Genomic DNA, 22007 nt, shown 5'->3' on the forward strand with positions numbered 1-22007 from the left:
CACGTATAAAAATTTGTGATTCTCAATTATGTTAATTTTTTTTTTTTTTTTTTTTTGTTAGTTCTACTTCTACCCAATTAACCCTAATCCAAATCTGATGTTAACTCTTTTACCAATGTTTTTATTTTTTGACTAAAACTCTTTATAAATATAGGCAAGTAGCCCAGTAGGTATGGCCGTATGGGTGATTGACTTTTCAAATTTATTTATGCATGAGTTGTTTATTTCATGTTATTTTAACTTATTTTAGAAAAAAAAGGGAAAAAAATGGTTCTTGTCACTAATTTGAACTCATTGCCCTAATGGCACATTCCCAAAAAAAAAAAAAAAAGTATTCATACTCCAAAGTAATAGTACAACCTATTACAGAGTATTAAAGAGTGATATATTTCAATACAATCAAAATAAAAATATTCGTACCATTGCTCGTTTAACCACGTACTGAAAATTATGTACAAATTTCAACAAGAATATGAAAAAATAATACGAAGTAACAATAAAGGCACAATGCTCTTGAAACAACACTGATATCTTCACTTGTACTTCGTATATTTAAAAATGATCAAATGAGTCACAAAAATATATTTCTTGATGGAAACATGGAAAGCGCTCTACTACAGCAACCAGAATTTCAGTTTTACACCACGTGATATACCCATATATGCCTCCAAATTTGATTCTGCAACACCAACATTCCAACAATGAACTTCAACTGTACGATTATACATGAGATTGAATGCCCACACATACGGTTCCCCGAGATCAAGGACATCATAAGACAATTTGTCCTCAAGAGTTCATAACAGCACGAAGGAGTTCATCAGGGAAAACCAGGCCAGAAGCTTATGAAGTCGAAATTTACAGTTGCGCAGTTGCTTAGAGCTACTGGAGACAAGCTCAACTAGCGCCAACTGGCTAGGTAGATATCACGTTTAGACTTCTGATGCCATGGATGGATACTTGTTTGTTAAAACACGAAGCATAGACTGGGTATCAACCAGTTTCTCCCTTAACATTGTGTTATATTCATATAGATCTTTGAGGTTCTTTTGGATATCAGACACATCAACAGCACAACTTCCATTAAATACTGCCACAAACAAATGGTATTTAAATTAAACCACGGTGCATTTTATCAAATTCATATTTTCCTTGATTTTTAAACACCAACATGGGTGGCTAGAAAAACTAGAAAAATATTGAAATAGCAAGCAAATAAGAAGCAAAGTGATCATCAGCATTAACTTACCAGGTAAAGTTGGTGGAGGAGGAATATTAACATCTTTCAAGCTTTTTGTAGGTTCTGACAAATGTTTTCCAGCCTAGTTAAACAACACAAGTCACTAATCATGCAGCCAAAATAATGTGAAAATTGTAAAAGTAAATCTATACATCAAAAGATGGATGCAAGAATGCAACACTTGTTAAAAGTTCTTTTTACCAAAGCACACACATGCAAAACCTCACAATCTGAATCTAGATCAGCTCAAATGCAGGACAGAAACACAAGTAAATGCTTATTTTAAAAATTAGGTTTTCAAGGCAGCTAAACAGACTGTCTCGTGAAGGAGAAAGGAAACTAATAATTCCACAAATTATTAGGTGACCAAAACAAAGAATCGGTGCAAGACAGTTGGAATCTCTTGCCCTAAGTTGCAAACATACCATTGCTTCATAGGTTTATGACTTAGGAGTCTTGCGACACTTTAAAAGGGGATTTGTAAAGTGAACATTTCTCTTTTCAAGTAAAATCCAAAAATGCAGAGCTTTGAACAACATAATTTAGTGCAGACCTGCAGCGTATGTAGACCAAATACGAAGTCCATAAGAGAGAGGCTTACCATTCCCTTACGCGAACTATCTTTCTTGTCAAAACTAATGGCACGCAAACTACTTTCATGACGACTCCTTTTGTGTAAGGATTCACCTTTTCTATGCGAGGCACCCCCAGCACAATCACAACATCCGTTACTGCTAAAGTTATAATTCTCTTCAAGTAATGAGCTAGGACCCCATGTATACATTACATACTTCCTCAACTGGATGCAAGGTTAAACAGAGTGACTCATCAGAACTCGATTCAAAAGGAAAAAGGCAAACCACAATTACTACCATGCATGGAATAATAGAACAGTACCTTATCCCAATGATCCTGAGCTTTACGTCGACTTCTGATATTCCTGAAAACCTGATCTTCATTACGTAGTCTTTTGATTCTATATTCACACTACAAGTCATGAAATGAAGTTCATCAGGAAGCAAAAAGGTGGATTAGAGAACCAAATTGAACAGATAAGTAAAAAAAAAAAAAAGCATCTCAAAAGAGTAGCGTGGACAGGTAGAATGAAAACTACAAATTTTCCCTTTACTAGGGACAGGAGCATAACTAGTTTCCTCCCAAAAAAACCTACAACAAGAAACCAGCGAAGAACCAATTGCCAAAGAAGATTTTTAAGGTTCGAGCTGACTTTCCATGTGATACAAGACATGCAAGTATCCAATTTTAGAGGAAAAGAGTCAACTTGATCGTAAACCAAAATCTGCTGGAAGTAGAACAACCTTTGCACTATAATATTATAATAACAATGAAGCTACCCATATAATATAGGATAGTATAATGACAAAGTACAGAAGACATACAGATTGAAGGCCTATTTACAGGCATCACAATACACACAATATAATCCATGCACATAAACTATATGAGAACACGCAACAGCCTCAAAAATTGTGTTGTGATTTTCAATGCAGTGTCGTTTCCAGTGATACATTGGCAAGTTATAGACAACATTTAAACAAAATCATTACTTAGAAAATACATACTTGCAACAAAAGGTAGAAGAAAATCCCAATACTTATGCAGTAAAGACCACCAAGATCTGCAAGGAAGCTCACTGCAGTACCAAATGAAACAAGACATGAGATTGTGGGGATGAGGGCGATTATTGGATTAAGCAAATAAAACAAAGTTAAAGATTTTATGAATCAAAAAACTGAATCAATGTTATATAAAAATGATCGCAGTCATTGCACCTTACAAGTCTTAACTCCAGTCCAAATAACAGCCATTGATCACAGTAACATCACTAACATTCAAGTATGCAACAGATGCCAAGTTCAGCTTAGAATACAAGACCTTTAATACCATACAGTCATCAATATTGCTGACGTATAAAAAAAACCACCAGAGCTCCTCCCCCTGATTTGGTTGAGAATTGTATTAAAATGTCATTTAAGAGGCACATCTAAATTGGCCCCATTAATATCACATGGCTTCATGAGACCACCCAAACAAAAAGCTCAGGGGATACATTTTAAATTTTTAAGTAAGGAGAATGCTACAATAGAAGCTATCATTTTTTTTTGTAACTTTTTTTTGTTGGGGGGGGGGGGGGGGGATTTAATTTAATAGCCCACATAATTTCATTATTGAAAGAAAAAACCTGTTTTTAAGTCCCTCTCATCACTGAGTCCTCATAGTATTCCTTAAATTTTCATAAAGAGGAACAAGTCACCATACTAACTGACAACTGCTTCTCACCTAGTTTGAAAGTCTTTACAATTAAGGATCTTATGGAACAAAACTTCTGTTATTGCAGAGGTGTGGCTGCATGCGTTTGACCTTCCTTACCCCTCCATGGATTAGACACTAGTGAGAGGCCCTGGAATACTGGTACACTATGGGTTGTTGGTTGATAATCAAATTTAAAAATTCCTCTACTGCTTAAGTACCTTAATGGTTATGCAAACAATTTTATTTTTTTTAGAAATTATGCAAACAAATTAAAGACTTGTTAGTTTTAAGAATTGGTATTAGAGAATGCATGGAAAATAAGGAACATAAGAAGCAATAATTAAACAAAAGCTCACTCATCAAATTCATCACCATTTGTCCACTAAACATGAGAGACAACAGATCCCCCTTGGAAAACATTCTCAGCCAGTAAATCAAACCACATCTTGCAGATAACAAAGCATGTCGTCACACTTCATGATCAATATTCAATGGCTATTGGCTAAGAACTAATTAACATTTATGAACAAAGCAACATGTCCTGGATATCGTGAAAATAGAGTCTCATAAACGAGAGAGGCTATTAACATTATAACCAAAAGTGCTTACCTGGTCCCAATATATTCTGATTATCGATCTCAACTATGTAGTCAGAGAGAAAATTGATGTGCAATGTGGTGTTCATCAATCCACTATTTGGATTCTGAAGGGACGCCTGAAGAGCATTTGCATCTCTAATAAAGGAACCCGGAACAAACTCATGGAACAGAGGTTGGACAAGCTTTAGATTATGTAGATTCTGATATACTCTGGGAAATAAATTGAACTTTAATATATTTGTACCCATGCCTCGGAATGCTAAAGGCATATCATTCAAATCAGTTCCATTTCTCACCGTACCACTAACTAAACTCATATGTTTCTTCTGTGCAGGGTTTCTTGCTGTAAGATTGAATTCAAATGCAACAGCACTGGCAGGTTGACCAGGCAAATCAATAAATTGCCACGAGATGTATACATTGTCCCGTCCAAGAGGGCAATTGTTGCATCTCAGACTTATAGTCGGTCCACGGGAAGTGTTAAGGCAAGAATAGTTGGCAAAGGTTGACAGAGGTGCTACGCGATAGTCGATGGATCCTGGATTGCCCAAAAAAATAGTACCAAGACTGCGCAACTGAGAGCAGCTCATACTAGAAATGGTTGTAATGTTGAACTCCATATCATTCATGAAAGCGACTAAATCAGGACCATTTGTTGCCCTGAGATTGTGGACCTCCACGCTTCTTTTGGATATGATCTGATACAGAAGCCTAAGGAAGAGTGAGGAAAGCATGTCAAGAAAGCTTCCTTGCAGCAGCATACCCATATATAACAAGAAATGGACAGACAAATTTTGTACACAATCAAAATTTTGATAGGACATATGCATCAGAAAAACAACAAATTTTGTACAATCAAATACTCACGCCGAAAACAGACCAATGAAAAGTATCCAGCTGGCAATGGAGAATGCTCCACCAAGTTCAGTTTTTCGCTTCTTAACCACCTTCTGATCCTCCTGCGCATAGCAATGTGATGCAGTTCAACAAGAGTTCTAAAGTGTCATACATAAGATGTTAATAATCGGAAATAATGACAAAGAACAGGCGGAATGATGATACAGCAGTTATGGACATCTTGGCTCCATAACTGCAGGAGTTGAGAAATCTGGTCAACGAAGACACAATTCTTTTGTCAGACAATAATACATATAACTGATATAAGGAAAAATAATATCCTTCTACAAGAATAACAAGATAATGTTTAAATGTCGTAGGTCGGATGATACATGGTAACACAAGCTCGATTCAGTCTACTCTCATGGTTATTTAGTGACTAATTGACTATAAATAAATTGTTATGTGAATAGTTATATAGCTTTTTAGGAATAAAAATGTAGTTCGCGTTGGTTATAGTACCTCCAGACTCCAGTACACAGCATTCCAATTCACTTGAAACCTAATGATCTTTTTTTTTTTTTTTTTTTCTGTTTTGCAACCTCATTCTTGTCCTATTCTGCTTCTGCAACAGGCAAAAATGTACAAAGATCCATAACCTCCCACAACTACAATATCTGATTGTGCGCCCAATCTATTTTATTCAGTTTTATGTACCATAGGTCTGGTAGATAATCAAGTGATGGCAATGAGAGACACCAAAATTCCGATCTAAGGGAAGTTAACTAAGCTCCACTAATCTAAACTGACAGAACCTCATGATCCCTAAAATCTGATAGACGTTAAACATTCTGCTCCTTTTTATTTAGATCTAACAAAGGCTTTCTATAAGAGACATTGGGTTCTCATAACAAGTTGCTAGCCCACGCAACAACAGAATGCAGTGCAATTCTGTTGCAGCATATAGGAAAGACAACTGAAACAAATACCTCCTAATCATCAATAGCTAAATTCATGACCCAATAAGGGCTTCTAAATTCTAAATCATAAGTGTACTACAAACCATCGCCTGCTTGATTTAACATGAAGCATATTATGCCGAAGAACCAATATAATGAACAAGAACTTAGTGTTTAACCATCAGACATGGTATCCATATATCTATAGCGTTCTGCCAATTATGTAATTTATGCCATTGGAGGTAACAAAATCTCAAGCACAGTGAGCAACATAATAACATCCTCAGCTATAATATCAAGTATCAAACAAGATGAAGGTCATTATCACCTCGCAGCACTTTGCTTATCAAAAAACTTTATGCCTAAACTATCAAACAATTGAGTCACATCATATAAACACCAAACACACACATGTTCTCGCGCGCCCACATGAACACACAGTTACCAGCAGTAGTACTACTAGACAGCAACACATACATATAAACACATCAAAATCCATTACTATACACAATTAAATTCCATTCAAGCTACCAAAACTACTACTTATTTAATATTCATCCCAACAAACCATCAAACACAATGATTTCAAACTTAAAAACAACAAAAACAAACCAATAAAAACAAAATTAAAAACCCCAATTTTACCAGCCAATGCCTTGTAGCAAAGCAAACATCAAGACGACTGATCCACCATCTAAGCTGGAACCAAATACTTCTTCCATCCCCCAATTTGCGAAACCTTAAAAACACACAGAACAACAGCCAAGAAACCAACAAAACGCCAGTGGCTTCTAAGAACACAGCTTGAGATTGAGTAAACTTCTTAATTTGGTCAAAAGAAAAGATTGTTTCTGGGAATGAAATTGAGTAATCAACCCCAGAATTTACAATAAATTTTGAAGGACTTGTAAATAATTCGCAACTTTTTGTGGTGGCATTGAAGAGGTACCCAGGTGAACAAGCACAAAGGGTTTTGTTATATAACACTGAATTAACAGGACATGGAGCTTTGAAAGCTGACATCTCAAATTGAATCAAGAAAAACCCAGAAAACAAATTTTTTTTAAAAAAAAAAAAACAGAATTTGGGGAAATTGGGAATCTTAGATATTATCTAAAATCCCAATATTCCCAGATTTATTCTGGATCAGAGAAGCTGAAAATTGATCTGGGTAAACATAATTTTGACTTTTAAAGAAGGGATTTTATTGTGAACTGGGTTTAGCTGCTAAAGGTTAGAATATTAGCTAATGAATCGAATTAATGCTTGAAAATATGGAGAAAATTAAATGATAAAGTTGAATTTCTTGGAATGTGAAAGCGTACAGAAATTATTGACGTGAGAAATGAATGATTGAAGAAGAGGAGAGAGAAAGAGAAGAGTGGTCAAATTGTTGAAGAAGAAGAAGTATGGCAGAGAAGCAAAGAATGTTGTTGCTACAGAATACAGACAGTAGGAGAGAGAAATAAAGGTTTTGAATGTAAATAAATCTATGTCGTGTTTTCTAGAGTTGCTCAGAAAACATGTAATTAGTACAGAATTTATTAGTCTAATTACAATCACTGATTTTATACATTGTATACTACGGGGCTTTTGGTGACAGGGATAGCGATTATGAAGATAAGAAGGTAGAATAAAGATAGGAATTCCCGTAATATATTAAAAATAAAAATAAAAAATAAATAAATAAAAAAAGGAATTAGGCCCTGTTTAGTTCACCTTATTTTGTTTATCTGAACTTATCTGATCTGGTCTGGTTTGATCTGATTTTGTCTGATCTAATCTGATCTTATTGTCTAATTTGACCAAATTTTGACTTTAAATGAACGATAATCTGTAAGGAAAAAATATATCAAGTGAGATCTTGTTAGATTCTTAATAATGTGTATTTTATTAATATGTAATTTTCATAAAAAAAAATTCATTACGAAATTAAAGATATTTAGCGATAAAAAATTACACATAAAACGATGATTTGATCTGGACATCTTATCTAAACTTATTTATTTTTTTTAAATAAGTAAAAAAATAAGTTGAACTATACAAGGCCTTAGTAGGTGGGATAAAGATAAAAATTATGTTATCCATTGTTTTGGGAATCAAATTAAATAAGTAATAAAATTACTTAATTATCCTTACTAACATTTCTCCTCTCTCCTCCTTTCCTTTCATTAAGGGTAAAATTGTCTTTTAATTTTCAATTTTAGTCCCCAAACCTTATACATGCTCCCCTTGTTATAAGAATAGAGGGATAACTCAATTTTTTATCCCTATCCTTTTTATGTGGGATAGAATAATTCCCATTAAACAAACAAGGGATTATTAATCCCTTATCCCACCATTCATCCCTAAAAACAAACAACCCCTTAAGGTTTTGAATCTTTTGAAAAGAAAATGTCATGGAGTAAAAGTTGCCTTAAGAGTTAAGAGTACATACTACATATGAGGATGAAATCATACAGCGTACTGCATATATGATCTATTGTACGTACTATTCTTATTATTTTTTTTTTTGTTGGTAAGATGAAGGGCTCTATCGGGCCGGAACCCCTCACGGGACAACCCGGCCCAGATTAGCAAGCTAGACAATGTGGGAAAGTGGGAAAAGGTAATGGACTCTCACTCTCCAAATTGTCACTAATGAGCTGAGGATTGAACCTCTAACCTCATGATTGAAAGGTAATCTCATTTCCACAAGACCAAACTTGGCTTGGTATACATACTATTATTTGGTAGAAGTATTATTTCATTGGAAATGGATTCAAATAAATATCGTTATTGAGTGTACTGGTACAAAGGTTTAGGTGACAATTACTACTTACCTAGGAATCAAAGTTATTAAAATCCCGATTTAAATCTTAGAATCTTACAATTTTACGTTTCATGTATGTCATACGATTCAATTTACGATTCTATCCGAGTTCACATATTTCTCTTAACTAGCGAAATCCTTAAGTAAAAGTTTAAAACATGCCTATATAGTTATTTATAAATATATATTGTCAATTATTGGTTGGTTCATGGATAAACAACTATTTGCTATTAATAATTAAGTTTCTAACTCATAACTTAAATATATTTAATTAAATTTATATATGACGTCTTGATTATGCATGTCGATAGAATCTTACGATTCTACGATTCGATTTTACGATTTGATTCTAAGAGCGCATTTCGATTCAAAGTAAAATCTCATTTTTGATAACTTTGCTAGGGATAATAGTTATCACCTATATGTTGTTAGTTTCATTTACAATTTCAAAATAGTGCAAGTAGAAAGAAATAGCGCAATGGAGGGAGCCTAGGTTACTCAATTTGAGTAACAAATGGCAATCTTGTAAATATTGGTCTTGAAATTCGTGCATAGCTAGCATTCCTTTATTCGTCATCTCTCCGCCATCGTTCACCACAATCACAGCTACCATAGCCATCCACCACCATCATCACAGCTACCATCTCTTCGCCGAACACATCACAACAACCACCATCGACCTCTTCTTCTTCGTCCCTTTTCAAGCCCTCAACGCGCCGAACACATCACAACAACCACCATCGACCTCCTCTTCTTCGTCCCTTTTTAAGCCCTCAACGCCGCTTCGCGGCGAAACAAAACAAAACTTAGTAATAAAGAGTGTCAAGTAGGGCCATACCAACACCTTAAGGAAGCATCTTGTTCGTGGAAGCAATTTTAAGCACCTTAGGTGGTGGAAATGAGGAGGTGTTGATGGAGGAAGCTAGACTATATATGGAGGATGGAGGAGCCAAAAATGGAGGAAATCTAAGATGTGAAGATGAAGGGTAGATGAAGAAAGCAATCAAATCGTGGCCTGATTATTTTGCCCCCTACTTAGGCAGGCGAAATGACAATCGTGTCCCTTTGAGTAATAATTGATGTTACTCGATCAAATTGAGTAACCAGGATTTACTCAGCGCAATGAGTATAAAATCACAATCCAACCATCTATCTCTATTACTCTGTATTAAAGAAATGTAGGATTAAGAGGTAATCAAAACTCGGGCGGGGACCAGGTCTTGGCGTAAAATATCATACCCAAATCCGCAAAAAAGTGTCTGCCAAGACGGACTATTGAGCTTTATTCAGGTCAGATTTGGGTTTTAAGCTAAAAATGTGTTGTTAGGCTGCCCAAACCATCATTTTACTCAATCCATACTGAATCGAGCTAGTGTGCTCAACCATTGATAATCACCTCTAGTATCCAGGTAATTAGCACCTCATTTTTCAACTTACATTAATTTTCACGCACTAAAATCATTTAAATGACCAAAACTCTTATAACCAAATATAACTCCAGTAGGAAATATGTCTACAATTATCATGTGGACATCATTTATAATCAGTGATATTTGGAAATAAAATCAATTAAGAAATCATTATTATATAGATAACTCATACATAACACAAAGAGTTACAAACTAAATCCTTGTTATATTCAACTTATTTTTGCTGACCTGAAATTATATTTCTTGAACTGAAATTATTTGTATTGATTCTCTATTATATATTTTTTTAGATCATGTTTACTTCACCTTATTTTTGATGAATTGAAAGTATTTTTGTTGAACTTAAATTATTTTTACTATAAAGAAATTAATTTTATTGTATTAAAACTATTTTAACTGATTTAATTTTTTTTTTATTGATTTATCATTAGTTTTCTTCTTTAAAGTTACTTATTTTTTCTTTGAAATTATTTTTACAAACTGAAATAATTTTTTTTTAGATGAAGTGGACATAGCCTAAAAAGTTATTGATTTTTACTAAAATGAAAATTATTTTATTAAATATTATTTTTGTAACGTGAAGAGAACAAGGTCTAATATTAATTTAATAAACTAGGAAAGCCAGTAATGAGTAAAGGATTAGTTGCTTTCAAAAAAAAAAAAAAAAGATTAGTTGACAATAAAATTAAGAAAGATTGAAGAAAATAGTCAGATGTACTACATTGAAAATAAGTAAATAACCCTAATAATTTCCAAAAATCAATCAAAAGTACAAATACTCTACTTTTATCATATACTTAATAAAAGTCGTCTCATTACCCCCCTCCTCTGTTTTAGACTCTTCTTCCTTAACCCCCCCAAACCCCTTCTTCTCACCCACCATCGCCTCTCTCTCTCTCTCTCTCTCTCTCTCTCTCTCTCTCTCTCTCCTCCTCACTCCCATTAAATCAAAAACTTCAAATCTCCAAATTTCACACCAAATTTCCCCAATAAATTGAAATTCAACAAAAAAATTCCCAGAATAAACCTACTTTCGAAATCCCCAGAAAAGATCCCCCAAAAAAAAAACCCCAAATCAATCAAATAATAATGGAACCCTTATCAATTCAACCAACCGAATCATCAATTTTACTATTTCTACCAATTTTTTTTACAATTTATTTAACTGGGTATTTCATAATCTTCAAAAATTGGCCCCCAAAATTCCGCCCAGAAAGTGCAAGCTGCTTCATCTCCCTCTTTCATGGCACCCCAGCTGCAATCCTCGCTATTTTCTCTCTCCTCAACAACAACAACTCTCACCAATCTTTCTGTTTCGGTTGAAAACAATGGGACCTTGCCGAAGGTCCACTAAAATGGAGAAGACTGGATTCGATCCAAGCTGTGTTGGGCCGAAGGTTTCCTGCACAGTGAACACACGTAAACTAGCCTCGGGGGTGTTTCCGAGGAAGGCCCCTCCGATGCTAAAGTCAGTACAATGTGTAAAAAGGAAGACACTATGCAAGAGAGTTTGTAGCTTGAGGCTTTTGTGGAGTATTTCTCAATGCAAGAATGAGCATATGAGTTGGAATAATCCGTGTATGAGATAATGCATGTGTTGTTGTTGTGTCTGATCTCGTATGTGATGTTATGAGATGTCTTATGTAAGAATATGACTCTCTCCTTGAATGTGTTAATATGAGGGCTTTTATACCTCATCATATTTGGAGAGGTTGGGCTTTAGCCCAATTGGCTTACTTTGTGGGCTGACTTTTGACTTTTGAGCAATTGGAGAGTTGAACCTTGACCTTGGGCTTTTAATTGGATCATTTAGTGCTCAGGCCCAATTTTGACTAAATTGGACCCAAACAACTTGCCCCCCAGACCCGATTCGGAAGAATGACGGGTCGGGTTTGATTTAACTCAGAAAAGGAGGGAAGTAAATGATTTAATTGATCCAAAAATTTGAATTTAAACCGTAATTAATGAGATAACAACGGTTAATGATTTGCGGAAGTTGGACGGATAATGGGCGGTTTAATCACAAGACATGTGTTTAATGGTTACTTAGTGGGTACTTAAGAGAAATTAAAGCACAGACTCTTCGTATCCCGTACCTGGAGATATAAACAGAGGCGCGTCATTCTCCTCACTGATTCACCAACACAAACCCAGAATTCTTCGAGAGAGAATCCAAGAATCCGTATCAAAACTTCGCAAATTCCCCCGAGCATTGAGCTTAGAAGCTGAGACTTGCCACTACGAACTCGTAAATCGGCAACTTTCGCTTCAGATTAGGTAAATTCCTTTGATTTCAGTTTATTTTTCTTCGAATTCGAACTCCTTCCCCTCTTCTTTCGACTTTTCTCTTCGAAATAGTCCATGGCAAGAGGAGTTAGAGGTAGAGCCCGTGCTCCAAGAAGAGCAAGGCCGATTCCCGATCCTAGGAATAGGATTGGGACCTGGAATGGTCGAAGGCCGGAGTCTGACCCTGCTGATGGGATTAGGGCGACTCCCCTTTCCTCGGCTCCTCCTCAAAGAACGGATGAGCCGAGTGCTTCTGGACGGGACGATGAAATTCCCGCTGTCCTTTGGGATATCCTCCCTGGGTTTTCAGAGTGGGAGAATGCCGAAGTCGCTTCGGCCATGATAAAGAACCGCCCCTACTCATGGTGGGTAGAGAACGCCGATCAATATCGATTTGCCGAGCAAATTGAGTTGCACTACGGCATTTTTGAAGCTGATGGATATTGGTGCCGAATGCCCTCAGCATCCGATAGAATCCATCGTCCACCCCCGGGGTATGTGGGGGTGTACACGAGACAGCTTCAGTATGGGCTGAGGTTCCCTTTGGACGTTTTCGTCCGAGACTTGCTGATCCATTACAACATTTCCCTATGTCAGCTAACCCCCACCAGCATCCGAAGGGTGATGACATACTTATGGGTCTGCAAGTTCTTCAGATACGTGCCGAACCTGCACTGCTTCAGAAAGCTCCATCGGCTAGTGCCAAATATTCAGAGTGGGCACGGAAGCCATGGTTCTGGGTGGTATCGGATTGAGTCCCGGCCCCAATACTTGACCATGTGGCCAAATGACTCTTCAGACAAGGACTGGAGAGGTCAATGGATTTGGGTTAGGGCACCCATAGATCCGGGCCACCCTTGCGTCTTCAGCGCTCCCCGGTACTTAGCTGAGCCTGATCCCGAAATGGGAAGTCTAGGTCCCCCCGCAGATAACGGGGCGGATCCGAACCTGGATCAGCAACATATCTTCGGCAAGCTGCCGAACCCGGGGGGGAGTGGTCGAATGCAGCATATCCCGGAGACTTGGCTCCCCGATACGCATTACGTTTTCCAAGAGAATATGCTAGCAGCTGTTGGCCTCAGCCGAAAGTTTAAGGATGGTAAGCTTCTTCGGCTGGGGCCGAGGCTTTTAACTACCTCTTTTTCTTCTCTCGCTTTGCTTTTTTATGCTGTGCCAACATATCTGAGCTAAACTTTTTCCCTTTCCTTTTTTCAGAGCGAGACGAGACCAACGTTGGTATTAACTACGCTCGTCTTGGTGTTAACCGAGAGCGAGTTGTAACTGAACGGGCCCCGTCTATCACTGAGCCGAGGCATAGGGAAGTTCATCTGGACTCTTCCCACTTCCAAATTGAGGCTGTCGCTCTGTATCAGAGGCAGAAGCCTTGGTGGAAGAAGAGAGACCCTTGGTTTCAGCTGCTGAACGAAGAAGCTGAAGCTGCCCGCACAGCCGAAGAGGTTGCACGGGTACTTGAGGCTTGTGAAGGAGGAGAAGGGTCCTCCAGAGCTGCTGAAGCCGAAGCTGCAGCTAGAGCAGCTGAAGAAGACGAGGCTTTGCTGAAGACCTCGGTGAGCTTTCAGACAACTTTTTTCTTTTCTTCTTCTTTTTTTTTTTTTTTTTTTTTTTACTCACACTCTTCTTCCCCCCTGTCTGTTACAGTCTGAAGAGAGTAACAGACACAGAGAAGGCAAAGCTCCTGTTCGTCCCGAAGATCAAATACAAGAGTCTTCAGACTCAGATATGGACGAGCAGCCCCTTCTGAAAAGGCGCCGAAGGATGGCCATCATCGGCCCTCATGACTTTCAGCAGAGGCCGATGACCATCGGCGTCGCAATAAGGGAACCTGAGGAAGGCAATGGATCGCCGAGGGTTCCCCAGCCAACACCCCAATCTCCTCAAAAGACCCCTCCGCCACCTCCTGAGATGGAGGTGGATCAGAGGACTCCCGAACCTAAGGGAGGGGTCCAAGAAGAAATCAAGGAGAGTGCTGCTGAGCACGGAAATAAAGATGCCGTGATGTCAAGTGCTGAAGGCTTCACGGCAGATATCGCAAGAGAGGTTGAGGCTTTCGTCCTCACCCCTGAAGAAGAGGAGGTCATAGTACTTGACTCCTCTGAGAAGGACGATGCTGAGACAACCAAAGCTAATCAAGCTCCATCGTCGTCCTTCCCTTCTTTCCAGACTCTGCATTCTGGAGAAATGGGTTTCTCGGCCCCCCGAATTCCAATCCCAGATCACATCTGGGACCTCATATGGGGTCAAAACCGAGAAGGAGCTGAAGCCTACTTCGGCAGTTTTGCTGGCATGTCCGAAGTAGACAGGGCAAGGATCTGGTCGCTGAAGGCCACTGCTGGGATGGGCGAATCCAGTAGATCAGTTCCTGACCCAGCCAGGTCTAACCAACTGCTGATGATGCAGGTAATTTTCCTTCATTCCCTCCGAAATTCAGCTCTATTTTTTTTTATTACTTATTTTTATTTTTTTTTTTGTCTTCCTGTTTTCAGTTCGTGCACAATCAGACTCTCACTGTAGAGCTGATTGATACCCTACAAGATAGGGTAGACGCTGCTGTGCACGAAAGGAAGGTGGCTGAAGAGGAAGTTAAGCTTGCTAAGCTGAAGCAAGCAGCAGCTGAAGAGAAGCAGCAGGAGGTTGAGGAGTACGGTAAAAAAGCTGCCGAAGCTCTGAAAACCTTCTGCGATGCTATGGAGATGGAGGTTTTTCCCCCACTGATGGAAGGGGAAAAATTCCTCCAGGAGCATATGGGAGTGGACGTCTCCAAATTCAAGGCTGCTATTGAGAGCCGAATTCAAGAAGGAACTGCTGCACAAGCTGAAGTGCAGCAGCGTCTAGAGGCTCTTGAAGCCAGCCGAATGGCTGCTGAAGAGTTGCTCTTGGCCAAAGACGTCCAACTCTCAGAGGCTGCTGCTGCTGCTGAAGCTCAAAGAGCTAAATTCCAAGAGGCTGAGGATCAACTGCTGATCCAGAAAGTTGAAGTGGCCCAAGCTCAGACAAAGGCTTTCCAAATTCAGCAAGAGCTGAATGAGCTGAAGGGTTCCTCCTCCAAAGTCGCTGAACAGCTGAAGAAATCCAAGGAAGACTTGGAGGAGACCCAGAAGAAGCTGGCTGATGCTGAGGCTTCACTCAAGGTCCGTGTTTATACCCAAGAGGAATATGAGATGGGTTTCAGAAACGGATTCCGAGTATGCCGAAGACTCTGCCTTCATGCTGAGCCGAAGCTGGACTGGTCTAAATGTGCTGAGTGGGTCCAGAATCCCGAAGACCCTCACATGAAGTATGCAACTCCAGCTGAAGCTGAAATTCTTAAGGCTGAGGAAGCCGAAGAGGAAGCTGAAAGACTGGAGTTGGAAGCTGAGCAGAGGGAAAGGGAGGCTCGGCAAAGTGCAAAGCCCGCCTCTTCTGCTGCTGGGGCTGAGGCCACCATGGGACTCAACGCTGATCAGTCTGATCCTCCGGCTGAAGCATAGGAACTCGGGCAGTCGTCTTCAGAATCTTGCGGTTCATCATGTGCTTAACTTTAGACTTGCCGCTTTCTGAGTTTTTTGCCTTGTTTTTTGCTTCAGCTTGCCTTGTCGTACAGCAGTTTTATTTTTTTGCTTATGTACGTATTTCGGCAGCTGTTATTTTCCGCTTGTGGGCGGCTGCCGATACTGAATTATTGAACTTGTAGCTCAAAAATTTTTTCTTCAGTTGCTTTATTTTTGAATGCTTTACTGTTTCTTTTCTTCAACTCTGCCGAACATAGCTGCACTGCGTGCTTCTTGCCCCCACAGAAATTGAAGTATGACTTTAGTTGAATAAGCAATTTCTGAACTTCTTCAAAATAGATATCCGAAACACAGGGCCAACTTAAGGCAATGCTTCTGGGATACAAGTCTTACTGAAGATTGACTGTCTGAAAGTTGGATATCCGAAACACAGGGCCAACTGAAGGCAATGCTTCTGGGATACAAGTCTTACTGAAGATTGTCTGAAAGTTGGATATCCGAAACACAGGGCCAACTGAAGGCAATGCTTCTGGGATACAAGTCTTACTGAAGATTGTCTGAAAGTTGGATATCCGAAACACAGGGCCAACTGAAGGCAATGCTTGGGATATTAGCTTTCTGGGACTAACCTCTTTAGAACAAGTCTTACTGAAATTTGACTTCAGCTGAAAGACCAGCGTTCTTAAAGAAGACGTATATCCGAAACACAGGGCCAACTTAAGGCAATGTTTCGGATAATGGCTCTCTGGGATACAAGGCTCAGTTAAGGCAATATCCCAGGATTGTCCATGGACTCATGTCTTTGGAGAACAGGTCTTACTGATGTTTGATTTCAGCTGAAAGACCAGTGTTCTTTAAAAAGACTGAGTTTTGTAAGCCATCTGAAACCCAGTTACCCGAAGGCGAAGGTTTCAGACGAGGCTGATTTAAAAAGGCTGTTATCCTTGATTTTCTGTCTATCTTTGAAAAATGGATACCCGAAACACAGGGCCAACTTAAGGCAATGTTTCGGATAATGGCTCTCTGGGATACAAGGCTCAGTTAAGGCAATATCCCAGAATTGTCCATGGACTCATGTCTTTGGAGAACAAGTCTTACTGAAGTTTGACTTCAGCTGAAAGACCAGTGTTCTTTAAAAAGACTGAGTTTTGTAAGCCATCTGAAACCCAGTTACCCGAAGGCGAAGGTTTCAGACGAGGCTGATTTAAAAATTTTCAACTGTTGCTGTTATCCTTGATTTTCTGGCTATCTTTGAAAAATGGATACCCGAAACACAGGGCCAACTTAAGGCAATGTTTCGGATAATGGCTCTCTGGGATACAAGGCTCAGTTAAGGCAATATCCCAGAATTGTCCATGGACTCATGTCTTTGGAGAACAAGTCTTACTGAAGTTTGACTTCAGCTGAAAGACCGGTGTTCTTTAAAAAGACAGGTTTTGTCAGCAATCTGAAACCCAGTTACCCGAAGGCGAAGGCTTCAGACGAGGCTGAATAAAAAACCCTCAAAGAGTAGATAGAACAAAGAAAATTTTGAAAGGATAAACAGTTGTAAATTTTATATAAATGGCGGCTCCAAGGCCTGTCATTAGTTCAAAATGTACTTACAAAGATTGTTCTGCCCCGAAGGGTTTACACATGGTATTTTTTCAGTACATCAGCATTCCAGTGATTCTTCAACTCAGTTCCATCCAACTGCCGAAGTCGGTATGTCCCTGGCTGAAGCTCATCATAAATTTCATAAGGTCCCTCCCATGTAGCTGAGAGCTTCCCATGGATTCGGCCTTTCTGAACTGCAGCAGCATTCCGAAGGACAAGATCCCCAATTTTGAGAGGCCTTGCATGGACCCTTCAGTTATGGGAGATGAGGTCTGAACTTATCCCGGGCATATCAGCTGCCGAGAAAGCAAACACATCTCTGTTATCCCGCAGGAGCTGAATAAGTTCACAACGGGTGTTAGGATCAAGGTCCATCCCGATTGTTACACATTTCTCAGCATCTCCTTCGGCCAACTCTGCTGTTTCAGTCTGTTGGTCCATGTCCATTGCTGATGGACTGGACTCTTCAGAATCTGGTCTGCTGCCAATGTCAGCAGGTGTCCCAGTCTTTGTGTTCTTCGGCTGGCTCTCTGAGTCTTTCGGCTCAGATGAAGAGTCAACCTTTTCCCTTTCGGGACCTTTTTCTCTGGGCACTGATCCTTGGGCCGAAGCACTTAGGCCTTTCGGCTTTTTTGTGCTTGGCTCTCTTTCTTTTTCTTTCTCCTCCTCATCCTTGTCGTTATCTGGGCGACTACTGGATGGCTTGAGGTAGTTGCACCTTCGGGCGTCCTTCTGGTTGCCCTGTATCCTTTCGGGGAAGCCGGCGTCTGAGACATAAATCATCAGCTGATGATAAGTTGAGACGACCCCTTGGATCTCGTGAATTATGGGTCTCCCCAAAATCACGTTGTACACTGAAGGAGCGTCGATGACCAAAAACTCAATCATGACGTTCCGGGCTGCCTCATCGCAACCGATGGTGACAGGAAGTGTCACCTTCCCATCTGGATAAGTTGAAGCCCCATTGAACCCGGATACCGGATAGGGTACCGGCGTAAGGTGCTTGGGCTTCAGCTTAATTTGGTTGTAGGCCTTTCGGAACAGAATGTTTGCTCCGCTGCCACCGTCAACAAGGACCTTACTGACGTCGTGGTTGGCCACCGTGGCGATGATCACCAACGGATCCTCGTGAGGGAACGTAATCCCCCGGCAGTCGGCGGCTGTGAACGTCATGTTCGGCACCGGCGACTGGGGAGATTGAATGTCAGCGTTGTTCACCTGGTGAGTCAAAGCTCTAAGGTGACGCTTGTGCTCCCTCCGAGAGTATATTCCTCCCGAGATAACATTGATCGGAGGGAATTTCCCCTCCGGTTTTTTACTGTTTTTCCGGGGGAAATCAAGGTCCTGCCGAGGGTCCTTTGCTAACCTTTCGGATTCTTTTTTCTCGCGGTGATCCGCGATGTATTTTTTCAAGTATCCCTTCCGGACCATGTCTTCTATCTGGTCCTTCAGCTGGATACACTCTTCAGTGTTGTGGCCCGAAGACTCGTGGAACTCACACCACTGATTTTTATTTTTTCGCTGATACCACTCTGGGAGTGGTCTCGGCTTTCGGTAACTCTGCTCCTCCTTCGTCACACTGTAAATTTTGGCGCGTGGAAGAGAGAGCGGAGTGTAGGACTCGTATCTGCCTGTGTATGAGGCAAACCTGTCCTTCTTTAGGTCGCTGGCCGAAGATGGCTCCGAGGCCTTTGATTTTCCCTTTGCCTTATGGCCTTGGCCTTCAGACAAGGGTATTTGCCTCTGTTTCCCTCCCCCGGATTGAGGTTGGGTTTTTGCTTTATTCCATTCTTCGGCTCGGATGAACTTATCCGAAGCACTAAGAGCTTCCTCCAAGGTCTGCGGGGTATGCATGACCATGAAGTCTAGGAATTTTCCTGGCTGAAGGCCATTCTGCATTGCAAAAACAGCTAGCCCCTGGTCCAGCTGAGAGACGCTTGATGACTCGTTACTGAAACGGGTCAGGTAGTCTCGGAGGCTTTCGGTTTCCCCCTGTTGCAGACCCATGAGCTCTGCGGTAGTCTTTTCTCGGCGGTTTGCCGTGGAAAACTTGCTCCTGAACTTGGAGGACAGATCATCCCAACCTGTTATGGAGCCTTGCCTTACTCCCTTGGAGATCCACGCTTGCGCGACCCCCTTGAGAGTGGTTGGGAAATATTTGCACCAAGTTGCCTCGGATCTGGGGCAAAGATGCATATGAGTCTCATACGAGGCCACGTGGTCCTTCGGATCCGTGGTCCCGTCATATGTGATATGCGACGGTATTTTAACCGTGGGTACGCGCTCTTCTAGTATCCATTGCTCGAATGGTGAACTAGCGGGAAGCATAATGGCCTTGCCCTTGTTCCTGGCCGAAGGGACCGCGCTCCGCCCTCTCAGAGAGGTAGGAGTGGTTTTCGTCCCTGGCTGGGAAGTCTGGGCCTCGGCTGCAGGGAACGTGAGGCGACTACGCACGCTCGGTTCCTGGCCGCCGAGTCGGTCAAGGACGCTTCTGCGAGCAGTCTCAGGTTCCCGGCGAGCAGATTCTGGCCGAGAAGCTGAGCTGCTGCTCTTATGCGCTGCTGGTCTTGAGGATGAGGATCCTTTAAATAATTGAGAGTTCTTCTTCCTCTGTTTTTCATTTTTCCAAGAATCCTCCTCCCACTCTTCCAGTTCCCGGAAGGAAGGAAGCTTCCCACCGTCATGGTCTAACTTCCTCCGCTGATGCCGGGTATGCGGAGGAGTTCGATCACGAGGCGGTGGCATATTCTGTGCCCTCATTGCCTCCATGAGTACTGCCAGCGCTCTTGCCACCTCTTCCGAACTGGGCCCCGTCAAAGGGGTCTCCGGCCGAGTGTGGGCATGAGGCCGTGCAGCCGATGGTTGGCTTCGGGACACTGAATATGTCCTATGATCAGACTGACCCCTGCTAGACCGAGAGTGGTCCGGCCTATATTGAGAGTCATGCATTATAGGAGATAGGGAATCCTCCTTGTGTGATCCTCCCCCCGAGCCGGCACCCTTGGGAGAGTTCCGGTCCGGCGAGGGCGATTGTGTAGGGGTTTTAGGCTTTTCGCCCGCTCCTTGACGGAGGCTTTTGCTCTTGCGGTTCTTAGCCATGGCTGCTAAGACAATTGCAAGATGATCTTGGTTAGGAATTTGGCTTAAAGATTTTTGAAAGTCTTCCCCACAGACGGCGCCAAATTGTTTCGGTTGAAAACAATGGGACCTTGCCGAAGGTCCACTAAAATGGAGAAGACTGGATTCGATCCAAGCTGTGTTGGGCCGAAGGTTTCCTGCACAGTGAACACACGTAAACTAGCCTCGGGGGTGTTTCCGAGGAAGGCCCCTCCGATGCTAAAGTCAGTACAATGTGTAAAAAGGAAGACACTATGCAAGAGAGTTTGTAGCTTGAGGCTTTTGTGGAGTATTTCTCAATGCAAGAATGAGCATATGAGTTGGAATAATCCGTGTATGAGATAATGCATGTGTTGTTGTTGTGTCTGATCTCGTATGTGATGTTATGAGATGTCTTATGTAAGAATATGACTCTCTCCTTGAATGTGTTAATATGAGGGCTTTTATACCTCATCATATTTGGAGAGGTTGGGCTTTAGCCCAATTGGCTTACTTTGTGGGCTGACTTTTGACTTTTGAGCAATTGGAGAGTTGAACCTTGACCTTGGGCTTTTAATTGGATCATTTAGTGCTCAGGCCCAATTTTGACTAAATTGGACCCAAACACTTTCTTTACCCAAAATACCCCTCTCCAAAACATGATCCTTGACTACAGTATTTCTTATTTTATCATGGATTTGACCCATTACCTAATCTTCTACCCTTCTGATTTATTATTCATTGGGCATCATTTAGCTACTTTGTTCGTGTTCATAACTTGCCGTTATCTTGTTTCTCATGGTGCATTCTCCATTTTGGTGCTGCTAATTTTGGCTGAAATCACAAGTTTATTGCAAAATCTATGGACCTTGGCAAATGCAAGAAGGGTAGAATCGGAACTTGCTGAAAAAATTTACTCTATTTTGTCACTCCCTTTTTATGTAATTTATACTATTGCTAGGGTTATTTTAGGACCATTATTTGTGTATAAAATGGGCTATTCTTATTTTAAAGGAGATGGGATTGGAATTATTCCAACTTGGGTTATGATTTCTTGGATTTGTGTTATTGTAACAGCAATTTCAGTCAGTATTTTGTGGATATGGAATTTATGGGTGGAGTTGTTTAGACAATGGAGGAAGAAGAAAGTTCAATAAGTGTATAATTGTAATTTTACATTTTTTTATTGTGCAAATATAAATATTTATGTATGGCACTTTGGATTTTATATATAATATAGTTTGAAAAAATCAGGTGCTTTCAATTTGTTTTGGTTTTATTTGTATGGTTTTCAATTTGTTATTTGGTGTTTTGTGTTGTAAGTTGTGATTAGTTTATTATCTTTGCCAATTTATGACTAATTCAACTT

General features: G+C 40.5%; 2 protein-coding genes across 3 annotated transcripts; one reads left to right on the forward strand and one right to left on the reverse strand.

The window, feature by feature from the left end:
- Positions 1-394: 394 nt before the first annotated feature.
- Positions 395-7444, reverse strand: LOC110736463. Of its 2 annotated transcripts, none has more exons than XM_021916681.1 (8): positions 6555-7444; positions 4981-5072; positions 4124-4824; positions 2824-2894; positions 2138-2227; positions 1842-2039; positions 1250-1322; positions 395-1090 (listed from the first exon to the last, which is right to left on the reverse strand). In XM_021916681.1, the coding sequence occupies exons 1-8, from the start codon at positions 6930-6932 to the stop codon at positions 933-935; spliced, it is 1761 nt and encodes a 586-aa protein (XP_021772373.1). In that variant the 5' UTR covers positions 6933-7444; the 3' UTR covers positions 395-932. The 2 variants fall into 2 exon arrangements, with proteins under 2 accessions (XP_021772373.1, XP_021772374.1); XM_021916682.1 differs by having other exon boundaries at positions 4124-4811; positions 4994-5072; positions 6555-6774.
- A 3545-nt stretch (positions 7445-10989) lies between these two features.
- Positions 10990-21866, forward strand: LOC110736464 (TLC domain-containing protein At5g14285-like). The gene is made up of 2 exons (XM_021916683.1): positions 10990-11457; positions 21266-21866. Exons 1-2 carry the CDS (start codon positions 11241-11243, stop codon positions 21793-21795), a joined length of 747 nt encoding a protein of 248 aa, XP_021772375.1. The 5' UTR covers positions 10990-11240; the 3' UTR covers positions 21796-21866.
- The last annotated feature ends 141 nt before the right edge of the window (positions 21867-22007 follow it).

This window comes from Chenopodium quinoa, unplaced genomic scaffold, assembly GCF_001683475.1.
Source record: "Chenopodium quinoa cultivar QQ74 unplaced genomic scaffold, ASM168347v1, whole genome shotgun sequence".
In the NCBI taxonomy this organism is placed as follows: Eukaryota; Viridiplantae; Streptophyta; class Magnoliopsida; order Caryophyllales; family Amaranthaceae; genus Chenopodium; species Chenopodium quinoa.